We start from the raw sequence: 14,938 nt of genomic DNA on the forward strand, positions 1-14,938 counted from the left end.
CCAACAGGCGACTCCATTCAGTCCAATGACCTTCCCTGGGAGCCGATACCCAACGCAGGCAAGGAGGAAGGCGGAGCCACCGAAAGGCACAGCGAGGAAGGGAAATGGCTCGGGCCGGAGGCCGGGGGCTGCTGCTGCTGCGGCGCCTCCTCTCCCACTCCGCACAGTGGGCTGCGGTCCGGCCCCCGACACCCGCTGCTTTCTACAGGTAAATTCCTGTTCGGACGGGGCGGCGAGGGGAGACCGGTAGGGGGGGAAACGAAGGGAGAGAGGAAGAAAGGAGAGGAGACGGTCGCAGTCCCAAATGTTTACGATAAGGGGGAGGTGGCAAAAACGATTGTGCGCACGCGTGGTGGAGGGGGCAAAGGGTGCGTGCTTAGTTGGCTGTGTGCGCCTCCAGTTTGGAGGGTCGGAGTCTCTCGGAGTGCCGAAGGGAATGCATGCATGGCTTAATTTGATAAAAGGCACCAAGGTCGGAACTTACTGGTTTTCAGCGGCAGCACTAGCAGGGTTGCTATTTAGTTATAAAAATGATGGCACCTCGGGCTGAGTACTTCTGATCATGCACAAAGTACTCTCCTCTGCATAAAATAAAGCCTTATTATTATTACTAAGAAGAATATAATTGTCATCCGATGCCTCCTCAGTATATTATTTATTTAATTTTGCAGCCCACCCTTTATAGATACTGCTACCAGGGTCAGGTGCAATTAAAGCAACCAAAGCTTCTCCATCTTTGTCAGCCTAGAGCTGTCATAGTGAAAAATACTACATACTAGCACCACTCCTTCTCCACCTTCTACCCTCGTCAGCACAAGCTGGCATGCTGGATGTGCCATTGGTCCCCAGACAAGGTTAGAAGTCGGACTGCTCTGCCTATGATCCGGTGCATGTTTGTTTAGAAATAAGTCCCATTGAAAGAGAAAGGATTTGGTTTCTAAGTAAATGCATTATTTATTTATTTATTTATTTAATTTATTAGTCGCCCATCTGGCTGGTTGTCCAGCCACTCTGGGCGACGTACAAGATAAAACAATACATTAAAACATTAAAATTTAAAACCATAACAGTAAAAAACCTAACCCACCCCAAAAGCCTGCCTGAAGAGCCAGGTCTTCAAGGCCCAGCGGAAGCTTATCATAGAAATGCATAAGATTGGGGGGCCACTGTCACAAGACTGGTTTTTTCTATGATATTCTAACATGGTGCCCTTCTGGAATGATTTAAGATGAATATTTTACAATGTTCTAATTGTAAAGAGGCACAAAGGGGCAATTCTAAAATGGCAAGGGGCACACAATACATAAAATGACCAAAGTTGATTCTGATTTCATGGTGCAACACTGACATAAATGATGGTTGGACTGTATCTTATCAATATACAAATTGGTTTGTATGCTACGTAAAAACTCAGTGTTATCCAATTATTGCTCAGTTAAAAACTCAGCGCTATCAATTATTTTAAACTATTCAGTTTTTGTTCCCAAATAAACTCATACATGCCTGTCCCGTGGATGGCGTCCCATTTCCCCCACCCCCCAGACCAATGTCTAGATTAGTTGATCTTTTGTGCCTTGGTTAGTCATTAACTCAAGTTACTTTGTTTTTCAGCTACACGGAAACAAAACAGCATATTCTGATTAAAGAAGTGGGATGTTTTGTATTGCAGTCTCAGCAGACTGTTTTGTATCCTGGGTTACATTCCTTGAAAAGATATGACTCTAGAACAGGGATGAGAAACCAGTGGCCTTCTAGAAGTCGGATCCAGCTCCCATCATCCCTAACCACTGGCCATGCTGGCTGGGACTGATGGGAACTGGAGTCCAGCAACATTTGGAACCCCGCAGATGAGCGTGACAGGACCCTGGGACTAGTGTATTTGCTCAGCTCCTGTAGGAGCATCAAAACATGTTGCTTTTCTGTAAGCATATAAATATTTAATAGTATACAGTTAGTAAGTGACATTACTTGTGAAAGAATGTGATGCAACTGGTAGTTTTGAATGTGGACTGTAAGTAGATTAATAACGGGAACCAGGCGGTCGGAACACATAACACCTGTTCTGGCTCGCTTGCACTGGCTGCCAATATGCTTCCGGGCTAGATTCAAAGTGTTGGTTTTGACCTATAAAGCCCTGTACGGCACGGGACCACGATACCTATCGGAACGCCTCTCCCAGTATGAACCTGCTCGTACACTAATCCACATTGAAGGCCCTCCTCCGAGTTCCGTCTCATAGGGAGGCTCGGAGGACGGTGACAAGATCTAGGGCCTTCTCGGTGGTGGCCCCCGAACTGTGGATCAGTCTCCCCGAAGAGGTGCATATGGCGCCGACATTGCTCTCCTTTCGGCGCCAGGTTAAGACTTGCCTCTTTGCTATGGCGTTTTAATATGTAACTTGTTTTAGTTTTAAATTTTGTTGTAATTGTTTTTGATTTCTTGTTTTATATATGTTTATGCTGTATTTATTATGAGATCTGAGATGTTTTGTATTTTTATATTCTGTTGTTCACCGCCCAGAGAGCTAATGCTAGTCGGGCGGTATATAAATGTAATAAAATAAATAAATAAATAAATAAAATAGATCTGTGTGGGAGAAAAAAACTTTGATCAAATCCGGATGAAGGATTCTGTTTAGCAATATCACAGTAACACACTGCTGTTTCTCGTCTTTTGTGCTAAAAGACACTAGGTATTCTACTGTATGAAAAGAACTACAATTTAATTTTTATCTAATTAAACTGGAAATCAGACTGCCTGGTCAGATTGTTAGAGTGCAGCTATCAGTGTGTGAAAGAAGGATTAAATGTAGTTATTTGCAATTTAGGGATGAATGGTATTTTCTCTGCTATGCAATAGTAGTGAACTTGCCATACTTAAAAAAAAAAAATATGCTTTGAGGCTGTTCTTTTAGCAAACTGTGAAAGATTTACTCACTCAGTTTACTCCCCCAATGCCAGCCATTGGGGGAGGATGGGCTCCTGTGCCTTCAACAATTGGGCAATAAGAAAAATCAAGCAGCTAAAGCGTCCTCCCATATGGAAATACAGGGTGTGTCCATATTAGCATTTTGTGTGGAATTGCCATGCTTTGTTCACTCACTTTTTATGGGCATCAACACAATGTCATCATCCAATCACTATCATCTAGGTGCTATTCAGTTGAATTGTGTAGGCAAAGTCATTTAAATAACACCGACAAGAGTCCAGGGAGAAAAGTCCTGACAACACTTTACTGAGCAAACTGAACAAAAAACAGTGTATAATTTGAGGAGAGGTTTTGTCTTTTTTTAGGTCAGGCCTTGTACATGTCAGGGAGACATACAGCCAAACATGCAGAGGAAAACTCCCTCAAAACTACACTGCCGATCGGAACACGTTACCTCAGCAAAGATCATGCCACTCTGCTTGGTTGCTAAGCAATGCCTCCACCCATCCCTCCTTTGTTGGCTGACTTCCTGATAACAGAATGAACCCTTAAATTACAAACCGATTGATCCCTCATGTTGCACTTCCAAAATATTGTGCCCTTCCCTTCCCTACCTACACTGCTCTGTCATGTCCACTAGTGTGGACAGAGCTTAGTGGGAAGTTTGCACACTACAAGGGCAATACCCCCAACAGTATAGAAGATCGAACAGTGATGAAAGATTCACCAGCTGAATGTGTCAGGCAGTTTTTGCAGGCACTCAAAGGCTACTTCAGTTAATGAGTCTCACCAAAGTAGTTTATGCACATCTGCTCCTTAATACAGGGTTATCTTTCACTAACTGTAGGGATTTTTCATTTAACTAACCAAAGTTTCTGCTTATTCAAGATTTGAAAGCAGGGTTTGAACTGGTTTCAAATATTGGTTAGGAGGGAGCCCCATTTAGTTTCTGTGGGTACTGATATAATGCTTAATTGTGATTAGGGAAAGAGGGAGATTTAGCAGTTTAGAAGAAAATGGAGTATGTGATTCTGCTACCTGAACTTGAGCTCCAAACAGTGGTTAAGTGGTTGACTACATGACCAAGTACAAATTTTCATAATGATGAGGCACAAAAGGGCTCTACTGTACCATTTTAGCTCTTGAGGCCTAGCTTCTGACAATGATAGTGACAATCCAAAGTTCTAAAATGTGCATGCAGTGAAGAGCAATTCACATAGCCAGAGGTTTGTCAGGTATTCTTCTTCACTACCACCACTCTGCTACATTTTAAATGGAGGAATGCCTTCTTTTGTTAGCAAGAAGAACTCTTCAGTTCTAGCCACAGATACCCCTCCCCCTCCATGCATTCATGTATCGCTTCTCTGGATTGCAGCTTACATCTACAACTAATAGACACATGTTTTACTAAGTAACTTCAGTGCCATAAAGCTAAAATGTTTCTTGGGGTGGGGATATTTCTTCCAGCACTTCAATAACCTCAGCTAAAGTCGAAGTGAACGGTGTCCAGCTACATTATCAGCAAACAGGAGATGGAAGCCATGTTGTCCTGCTTCTCCCTGGCATGTTAGGTTTGGATCTTTTTACCTTATGTTCTTGGTCTTGTCTTATGTTTATGGTCTTTGTCTTTGGTGTTCTTTTCAACAAGATATGCACACAAGAACTGGGCTTATTCATAACATTCACAGATCTCTTATGGTGTGCCTATAATTTAATCTATGGAAATACAAACATAAGCCCTGCTGAATGAGGCCAAAGGCTCATCTAGTCTAGTATCCTATTCTCACAGTGGCCAACCAGATGCCTATGGGAAGCCCACAAGCAGGACCCAAGTCGATTCTCCCCCCTTGTGATTCCCAGCAATTGGTATTCAGAGGCATACTACATCTGACAGTGGAGGTAGAACATAACCATCATATAGAAGTAATCCATCATACAGCCATCATATAGAACTAATTCTATATAGTCTGTTTAAATCAGGAGTGTTAATGACATTTACTTGATTTTTATTTGTTTAACTCTTTAGGCTAAAGATAGAAATCAGTTTTTATGAGGTTAGAACTAGAAATGGAGTTGAAAAGGCATTGCTTGCCAGGGTGTAGACTAGAGACATTTTTTTGCTGTTGCCTGTGGTCAAACAGGTTTTTGAAATTATATCAGAGGTGAAAGTAGGATAATGAGTATTCATGTGAGGAGCAGGAATCCTTAATCCCAAGCTACCTTCAACTCTGAAAAAGCTATTCTCTCTTTTTTTATACATATCCCACCATTTGGCCCTTCTCAGTGATTAGATTGATCATGCAAGCTACACCTGCTGAATTTACCCATCCTACACAACTATTAAATGAGTTCTGTCCTCTCTTGAATCTAGCCATCCTAGTGTCGCCAACCACAATACTTAGAATGAGTGTAGTGCTTTGGGAATATTTCCCTGGTCAAAGGTGTTCTCATGCCATTAAGGTGTTCTCATGCTATTAATCGCACAGATATAGCTCTTATATTATAAATAAGTAAATGTAACCATTGGGGCTTAATTACCACTGGCCCATAGCTGTGGCCACTTCATGCCTGGCTCATAACTCCTTCAGCAGAGAAAGAAAGAAAAGCAGAATGATGGGTATTTGGTGGTACCCATAAGACAGAGTTTTCTTATTAAACTTATAAAGTGCATAACTATTTTCTATCTTAGTGTGATTATTTTGCAATCATAATCATCATTATTTTAGGTAGTGGCCAGACTGATTTTGGACCACAGCTGAAGTTTATGAACAAACAACTCTTCACAGTAATAGCTTGGGATCCCCGGGGGTATGGAAAGTCAATCCCTCCGGTTCGAGATTTTCCTCCAGATTTCTTTGAAAGAGATGCAAAAGATGCTGTAGACTTGATGCAGGTAAATGTGTTCTTCTGAGGAATTGGTCCTTTGGAATACTTTTCTGAGAACTGGTTATTTTTTATTCCTCCTGGGGGTTTTAGGTGTTAGGTATGGGAGTAAACAAGCAAGCAACATTTTTCTTTTTAAATACATAGTTTGTGGTTTACAGACTTTATGAGAATGAGGAACTGTTCATGTTCATTAGCAGGATTTTTTTTATTCTCTAGGTTTTGCTTGAACAACCTATTCCATTCAAAGGCTATTGAACATATTCCATTCATATAATAATATTTTTTTAAATCACCATTATATAAAATCTATTCACAGGTAAACATGAGTGTAAGGTATGATGGCCCAGACTATATGCCACTGAAACTTTAAGCCATTCACATATTAAGCGGAGGGTACAATTTAAAGGCCAACCCTTTTCCTGCTACAGCCCCTCACAACCATGCTGAGTTCTGAAGAAACACAGAGAAAGGTGGGGAAAGGACCAAATGGGTCCTTTTAAATTGCAGTCCCACTTTATATATGAATAGGGCAGACCTAAAGATGTAGGTCTGTCACAAGTGCATGCAGTTTTGATGTATACTGTTGGTTTAGGTCTAAAGAACACAGCCAGTAGCAATTTCCTTTGCATAGTTTTTTAGCCTTAAACCCCAGTGGCCCAATTCAGTTCTCCTTCCCCTCCACAGAGTGCACAGGTCTTCACCAGTACAGAAGTGTGAATGTGGGAAAGAACCCTCATAAAACATACTGGTAGCTTTCATACCACTACTACCCCCACCATCGCAGTCTGGCACCTACCATCATTTTGGTCATTTGCTGAAATGGCAGGCCTTTCTGAACTAGCAGGCCTGATGTTCCATAATGCAGCATGCATGAGCTCCTCTTATTCAAAAGCACAATTGAGCATAAGAGCTGTGCCAGCAAGAGGGGATGGATTATGTTGCTACTCTATTTTATTTTTTACAAATGGTTTAGTTGTTAGTATAGATCAGGTGTGGGGAACCTTTGGCCATCCAGATGTTGCTGAACTACAACTCCCATCAGCCCCAGCAAGTATGGACCATGGCAAGGGATGATAGGAATTGTAGTTCAGCAACATCTGGAAGGCCAGATGTTCTCTACACCTAGTTTAGATGGTCTGGAAGTAGGAATCTGCCCATCATTCTGGTAGATTGTCAGAATATAGCACAAGGGTGGCTAATTTGTCATCTTCCAGATATTGCTGGACTACATGACCGTTGGCTATTCTGACTGAGCTGATGGGAGCTTGAGTCCATCAACATCTAGAAGGCTGCAAGTGAGCCAACCCAGATCTAGCAGGCCTCCTATACCACAGGGCCACAATTGCCTGTGAAATTTAGTGGGCACAATGTAGCCAAGCTCTAGCGCTTTTAAATCCCCTTGATTTCAGTGGAAAGTGTTGCTTCCGAAGAAGCTTGTGTCTCCAAGTAAAGCCATTCAGCTGTGAAAACTAGTTATTTCCAGTCTGTTTCCCTGTACTAAACAAGGTGCTGAAATGTAAGAAGTTCTCTTTGCTGGGATGGAGTGATGGTGGAATAACAGCACTCATTGCCGCTGCAAAATATCCAAATCTTATCCACAAAATGGTGGTTTGGGGAGCCAATTCCAGTGTTACAGAGAAGGATGTGAATCTTTACAATGGTATGTATCAGACAAATGTAGAAAAGATATATTGAAGCTTTTTCTTCAGTTTTCTTTTCTAAACAACCATAACTGTTTCAAAAGTTGATGTAACTCAACTCAAATAATTCACAATTTAGCTATATTCCTAATACTGTGGGAAAGGGTGCATGGCAACTAGACATAAAACCTAATGCTCCAATGTAACATAACTATATTATAATAATATTATAATAAATGTTGTAATGATATATTATAATATTGTTATGAACAAATCTTTTTCCAGTGTATTCATAATGATGTGTGAGTAGGGGAATATATTTTCAGTTAAAAAATGAATTATCCACTTTCCCTTTTGTTTTGGCTGTCTACTATATTTGACGTTTTTCATCAAATTAATGAGAGATCAGACTTAAAACTATGAGAGCCGAATAAGCAAATTCAGCCAATTGAATTAAAAGCCTTCTCTGGATTAAGTGTCATGGATTGTGGTTACAAAAATGAAAATAAAATTTTGCCCTAAGAAATGGTATACTCCGGAGCTGAGAGCGATGAAGCAAGATAGGAGGAGGCTTGAGCGGAAATGGAGACGAACTCCCGACGGATACAATTATGCGCTGGTTTAGTGCTTCGACTAAGCTCTATGTAGGAGCAGTGAAGGCAGCTAAAAAACATCATTTTGCTGCCACTATTAAATCATCTCTTTGCCGCCCAGCGGAGCTCTTTCGAGTTGTCCGGGGGCTTCTCCATTCAAACCCTCCGGACAGGGTGGAATCATCGGAGGCCCGCTGTAATCAGTTTGCCGATCACTTCCAGAATAAGATCTCATGTATCCGCCGGGACCTAGACTCTCAAGTTATAGCAGTAGATCCTAGTGAGGTGTCTGGAGCACAGTCTTGTCCTGTTTTGTTGGATGAGCTTCAGTTGGTTCAACTCGAGGACGTGGACAAGGTGCTTGGACAGGTACGTGCAACCACTTCGGTACTGGATCCTTGCCCCTCCTGGCTGATAAAAACTAGCAGGAATGGAACAGGTAGCTGGGCCAAGGAAGTGATAAATGCCTCTTTACGAGAGGGAGTGGTCCCGGGCTGTCTGAAAGAGGCAGTGGTGAGACCACTCCTGAAAAAGCCTTCCTTGGACCCAGACAATTTTAACAGCTACAGGCCAGTGGCGAATGTTCCATTCCTGGGCAAGGTCTTGGAACGGGTGGTTGCTGGCCAGCTCCAGGCGCTATTGGATGAAACTGATTATCTAGATCCATTTCAATCGGGTTTTAGGCCCGGTTTTGGCACTGAGACAGCCTTGGTCGCCCTGTACGATGACCTATGTCGGGAAAGAGACAGAGGGAGTGTAACTCTGTTGATTCTCCTTGATCTCTCAGCGGCTTTTGATACCATCGACCATGGTATCCTTCTGGAGAGGCTCGCGGAGTTGGGAGTTGGAGGTACTGCTTGGCAGTGGTTCCGCTCCTACTTGGCGGGTCGTCTCCAGAAGGTAGTGCTTGGGGAACATTGCTCGACACCGCGGGCTCTCCAATATGGGGTCCCGCAGGGGTCAGTTTTGTCCCCCCTGCTTTTTAATATCTACATGAAGCCGTTGGGAGAGGTCATCAGGAGTTTTGGAGTGCGTTGTCATCAGTATGCTGATGACACGCAGCTCTACTTCTCCTTTTCATCTTCTTCAGGTGAGGCTGTCGATTTGCTGAACCGTTGCCTGGCCTCGACAATGGACTGGATGAGAGTTAACAAACTGAAGCTCAATCCAGACAAGACTGAGATGCTGTTGGTGGACGGGTTCTCTGATCGGATGGTGGATATATACCCTGTCCTGGACGGGGTTACACTCCCCCTAAAGGACCGGGTTCGTAGTCTGGGAGTCTTTTTAGACTCTTCCCTCTCACTTGAGGCTCAAGTAGCCTTGGTGGTTAGGAATGCGTTTTACCAACTTCGGTTGGTAGCCCAGCTACGTCCCTATTTGAGTAAAGAGGACCTTACATCAGTGGTACATGCTCTGGTAACCTCACGTTTGGATTACTGTAATGCGCTTTACGTAGGGCTACCTTTGAAGACAGTTCGGAAGCTACAACTAGTGCAAAATGCGGCGGCCAGATTGCTGACAAGGACCAAGCGGTCCGAGCATATAACACCTGTTCTGGCCAGCTTGCACTGGTTGCCAATATGTTTCCGGGCTAGATTCAAAGTGTTGGTATTAACCTATAAAGCCTTATACGGTGCGGGACCACGATACCTTGCGGAACGCCTCTTCCGATATGAACCGGCCCGTGCACTACGTTCTGCTACGAAGGCCCTCCTCCGGGTTCCAACTCACAGGGAGGCCCGGAGGGTGATGACAAGATCTAGGGCCTTCTCAGTGGTGGCCCCCGAACTATGGAACAGTCTCCCTGAGGAAGTACGCCTGGCGCCGACTCTGCTTTCCTTCCGGCGCCAGGTCAAAACCTTCCTATTCTCTGAAGCATTTTAAGTTACATTGATCTAATTTTAATAATGTTTATTGTATTGTTGATTGTATTTTAATATTATTTTGTTATTCATTGTATTTTTATACTATTTTATGTTCACCGCCCAGAGAGCTATCGCTAGTCGGGCGGTATATAAATTTAATAAATAATAAAATAATAATAATAAATTCAGACTTCCTTGAACAGAAATGAGAGGGGGAAGCACTAAATACAAATTGCTGCTATAATTAAGCAATGATACTGCAAAAAGAGAATTTAATTTAAAAAACTAAAAATGTAATAGATCTTTGGCAAAAACTAAAATATGGGAGCTTATAGTGATGGGATGAGATCTTAGCATACAGCTGTACTGTTGCTGGTGCTTTTAAACTTGTTCATAAATGATCTTGGTGAACAGTGAGGTAGTCAAGTTTGCTGATGTCACCCAATTTTTCAGGGTAGTAAAAGCAAAACAGGAGTGCTACGAGCTTAAAAAGGATTTCTCCAAAATGGATGAACAGGCAATAAAATGGCATATATACAGTGTAAGTAAGTTACACACAATGAGACAAAATACCCTAACTGCACATATACACTGATGCGGTCTGAGCTGGCAGTGATTGACCACAAAAAGGATCTTGAGGTTGTAATGGATAGCTCAATTAAAACATTGACTCAGGATGCAGCTGCTTTGAAAAGGGCAAGTTTCATGTTAGGAACCAGAATACCTTTATACAAATTTATGATGTAATCACACTTGGAATACTGAATATAGTTCCAGTCACTGCAGCTAAAAAAGAATATAGTAGAGCTAGGAAAGGGGTAGAAATGCAACCAAAATGATCAGGGGGAGGAGCTAGACCATGAACAAAGTGGATAGAGAGGTTTCTTTTTCAAAATATTAGAAAGGGGGGGTGACGGTCACACTTTTGCATTGGCCCTGCTCACCAGTGCCATAAGGCCCTGAAAGGGGGATTGAGGTCTTTGGGCTGAAAAAAGTTTCCCCACCCCCATAAACTGCAGTATTTTGATACTTCTGCAAAGATTTTAACATAGATATTCCATTTCATGGTACACAGCTATCCGTGATGTTTCAAAATGGAGTGAAAGAGCCAGGAAGCCAATGGAAGAAATGTACGGGCATGAATACTTTAGCAAAACCTGTGCAGCCTGGGTGGATGGAATCTCCCAGTTTATACACAAGCCAGATGGTAAGAAATCCTACAGCCAAAACATGAGGCTAGCTATTATAACCTTTAGGTTGCCCTCCTCCTTTTGTTACATTTCATTTCACTGTTGACCATCACTGTACCTCAAAATAATATTTGCCCATAAACTTTCTTCCCACAGGTCTGCTAGGCATTAAATTTTGTTTTGAACTAATGCTGAATTTGTGCAATTGCATCATCCACCCCAATGAATTTGATGCAACGTTTATATATAAAAAAAAGTTGTTTGGGGGACAAAAAAGTCTGCATCTGCGTTAGAATTGCTTTTTAATTAATATGTTTTTAAATATGTTTTAACCTTTTTTTAAATGATGTTTTTAAAGCCTTTTTAAAATGTTTTTAACGTTTTGTTTTAATGTATTTTAAGGTCTGTTTTTATGTTTTAAAGTGTTTTTAGCATTTCTGTTCACCACCCTGGGCTCCTGCTGGGAGGAGGGGCAGGATATAAATCAAATAATAAATAAAGGGGCATGGACCTTGAGACTAATCTGTATCATAAGCTGCCTTCAGAGGTTATGATATAACTTGAAAAGAATCACTGCTGGCTGGTTCACATCCAGAATCCACACAGTCTTCACCAATGGACAGACAGGTGATCTCAGGAATAAGGTGTGCCATTGGAAACCATTCTCTGTCGTTTCTCCACCTTTGGCTCTGGTAATGCTATGGCCCGATAGCCTGGGACAGCAAAGAGTGAAGTGACAGTAGATGTGTAAGGAACACACTATTAGAGTGAACTGTGAAGGGCTTTGCTTGAAAACATCGGACCAGGGGAGGGATTTGACAGTAAGAGAAGGAAAAAAGGAATACTGTGTTCATTGGGGGAGAGTTGTCTTTTTGGGGGAATGGTTCAGAACTTTAATACAGTCTTTCAGCATTAGGGCTCCTGTGCCTTTTAACCACTGTGCAGCTGAAGGAATAGTGGTAATCGGCTCCTGTTGAAACTCCCTCTTCTGTACCACTGGCAAAGGACCCAAGGCCTTCAGACTGAAGGGGGGTGTCCCAATTTATTGAAATATGTGCTTGTAACAACCAGAGTGGATACTCATGGGCTGGGGGGATTTTGGTTCAACTTCCCACACCCTTCTGAAGCATAGTGGCTGGCCCTTATCTCTCAGGCTGATTCACCTCACTGAATTATTTAAGATAAAATGCCATAACCTCCATTGCAGGCCACCTTTGGTTCATTGGAGAAAGGATATTCTTTCACTTCTTTGTAAGCCACCCTGAGAGGCCTGAGGGCTGTAGCAAGATGTAAATATCACTCAGGTCAGTATGGTGCAGGGGTTAGAGGGTTGGACTAAGGAAGCCCAGGTTCAAATCCCCAATCAGCCACGACATTCGCTGGGTGACCTTTGGCTAGTCACCATCTCTCAGTCTAACCTACCTCACAGAGTAGGGTTAAAAGGGGGAGAGGCAGGACCATGTATGCTGGGAGGAAAAGGCAGGATACAAAATACAATAAAATAAATAGTGCAATAAAATGAAAAAAACTTAAATACTGTGATAATAGCCACATGCCAGCATTGGCCATGCTTACTGGGAGAGATGGGAGCTGTAGTTCAGCAACATATGGAGGGGGAAGCAGGTTGAACAGCAGGAGGCTGTAGACGGTTTCTGCTTGCCTAGTTCCATAACTGCTCCAAGACCCTTATTCAATATAGAGGTGCAGACACTCTCAATATATTAAATGCAATCTCAGTTGTCAAGTGCTGGCCCTTATGTAGTCCAAATGGCATAATCCATGCACAAGAGGGAGGTAGCAGCAAGGTTTTGTGTTTTTTGGGTGGTGGAACCTCAAGGTTTCCACAAGTCCAAAACAAGTTGAGCCAAGCAAGCAAGGGGACCTGCAAGGACGGTATATGCTCAGCAAACCCTGGTTATGACAGAATCTGGTTAACACTAATCATGGTTAAAACTGATACAGATACATTACACTGTGGTTAAAGCAAATTATGGAAAGGAAGGAATAATTTACCTGCGAGAAGGGGAGCACGCTTCCAGTTTCCTACCCATAATTAAGAGACTGGGAATGTTAAAGTTCCTCCTTGGAATTTATTAAATTGAAATGCAAGGTTAAAAAAATAGTTTCAATAATAAAAGGAGCATCTGCAGTAGGTAAAAATATAGTCAAACAAATCTACAGGAACTCCATTAGTGTTGGCAATCCATTTGCAAATAAGGAACCACTATTTGCACAGCTCTGAAATCCCAAAATAACCTTTACGCCTCTACCCAGGTCAGTACATTACACTAGTGGCTCTGCTTTTAAGTAAGCAAGCTTGTTGAAAAATCTAGGAGGGGAATGACACACTGCCTAATTGCACACAAGGTATTTCTGCTTTTCTGCTACAACCTTAAATAAAAATTAACACTCCCTACTTTGCCTTCCCAGCTTAAGTCAATCATTGCCAGTTTTAGTTACAAAGCAATAATTGTTCAAAACTAATTTCTGCCTTGGTTGAGTTTTTCAAAGAAGCCTTCTGAATGGTAACTGCTGTTCAGTATATCAAGGACAGAGAGGTGAAATCACTTGAAGGGCACAGAATGGGGGAGCAAGACTACAAAAAATAACAGGCTGCATATACCTAGGATCAAGCCCCACAGAACTCAATGAGACCAACTTCTGGGCAGACACGTGTTGGACTGCAATATTAGTGTTCTGCCAAAGCAATCCTAACCTTGCTGGAGAGGAGCACAGCAGCATATCAATCACTGCATCCCCAAGTCCTGACACTCATGCCAGCCAGGGCAGAAGGGGGAGTATAAAATTTAGTTACACCAGCTTCAGGCTGTTGTAGCTGAGGGGCATGAGGTTTGGTCCCCTTGGGGAATCTGCAGGGCTGACACCCCAACCCCACTTCTGGGCTTTCTACAGGCTACCAGCAGCAGAACCTCCAGTGGCAGCTTCCCATTAGCTTGGTGAAGCTCACCACCCACCCAGCTGCCAGATGGCTACCTTCACTGTATCCTAACGCATTCCAGTAGCACAGATCAGAGATTAGGACTGCTCTTATTTATTAGCCAGTTTAATGTGTGGTGTAGTGGTTAAGGTGCTGGACTATGAGCTGGGAGACCAGGGTTCGAATCCCCACACAGCCATGAAGCTGACTGGGTGACCTTGGGCCAGTCACTGCTCTCAGCCTCAGAGGAAAGCAATACTAAACCACCTCTGAATACCACTTACCATGAAAACCCTATTCATAGGGTTGCCATAAGTCAGAATCGACTTGAAGGCAGCCCATTTCATTTTTTTTCAATTAATATCTTGATGACTCTTTCTCAGTGCCCTCAGGTATGCCTCTTTGAATGCTAGTGTCCTTCTAAGAACTTATAAGATACTACTCTGTAGCTATTTTGAAATTTTAAAAAGTTGGCATTTTTACCCGTTTTACATCACACTTATGGCACACATTTATACAGCTGATTTTCTGAAATTAAACTCTTGTAATTTTGTCATTTCTTTGTAAATCTATATCTCTGGGGCGTAGGTCACAGAACTCAGTGACTTTGGAACAGAATTTATTTTTATGTGGAGAACACAATGTTCTACCTGTATCAACCATGTCTACCTAATTAATTTAGATTTATAGCCACCCAGTTCTAATGCCCAGGATGAATGACAAAAAAGCAAAACAGCCACCTAAGCAGAATAAATTTTCTCCCCAGTTATTTCTTAAGAGTTCTAGGCTTAAATAGCAAGAAAGTTCACACATAACATCATCAGCACATGATTAAACAGGTTGCTGAGAATTCAAAGCTAGAAAGGCTTTCCAGATGCTGAGGGAAGGAAATGCC

The 14,938-nt window shown here is 42.4% G+C and overlaps 1 protein-coding gene across 2 annotated transcripts in view; it reads left to right on the forward strand.

Annotated features, from left to right (window-relative positions):
- BPHL (biphenyl hydrolase like) overlaps positions 1-14,938 on the forward strand; it is a 20,846-nt gene continuing 5,908 nt past the window's right edge. The window contains exons 1-5 of one of the 2 annotated variants that reach the window (XM_061590891.1): positions 1-208; positions 4,396-4,499; positions 5,655-5,821; positions 7,321-7,474; positions 10,991-11,122. In XM_061590891.1, coding sequence (XP_061446875.1) covers positions 105-208; positions 4,396-4,499; positions 5,655-5,821; positions 7,321-7,474; positions 10,991-11,122 — 661 coding nt within the window. In that variant the 5' untranslated portion in view covers positions 1-104. The remainder of the gene's footprint in view (positions 209-4,395; positions 4,500-5,654; positions 5,822-7,320; positions 7,475-10,990; positions 11,123-14,938) is intronic. The other variant, XM_061590881.1, reaches the window with a different exon arrangement.

This window comes from Rhineura floridana, chromosome 1, assembly GCF_030035675.1.
Source record: "Rhineura floridana isolate rRhiFlo1 chromosome 1, rRhiFlo1.hap2, whole genome shotgun sequence".
NCBI lineage: Eukaryota > Metazoa > Chordata > Lepidosauria > Squamata > Rhineuridae > Rhineura > Rhineura floridana.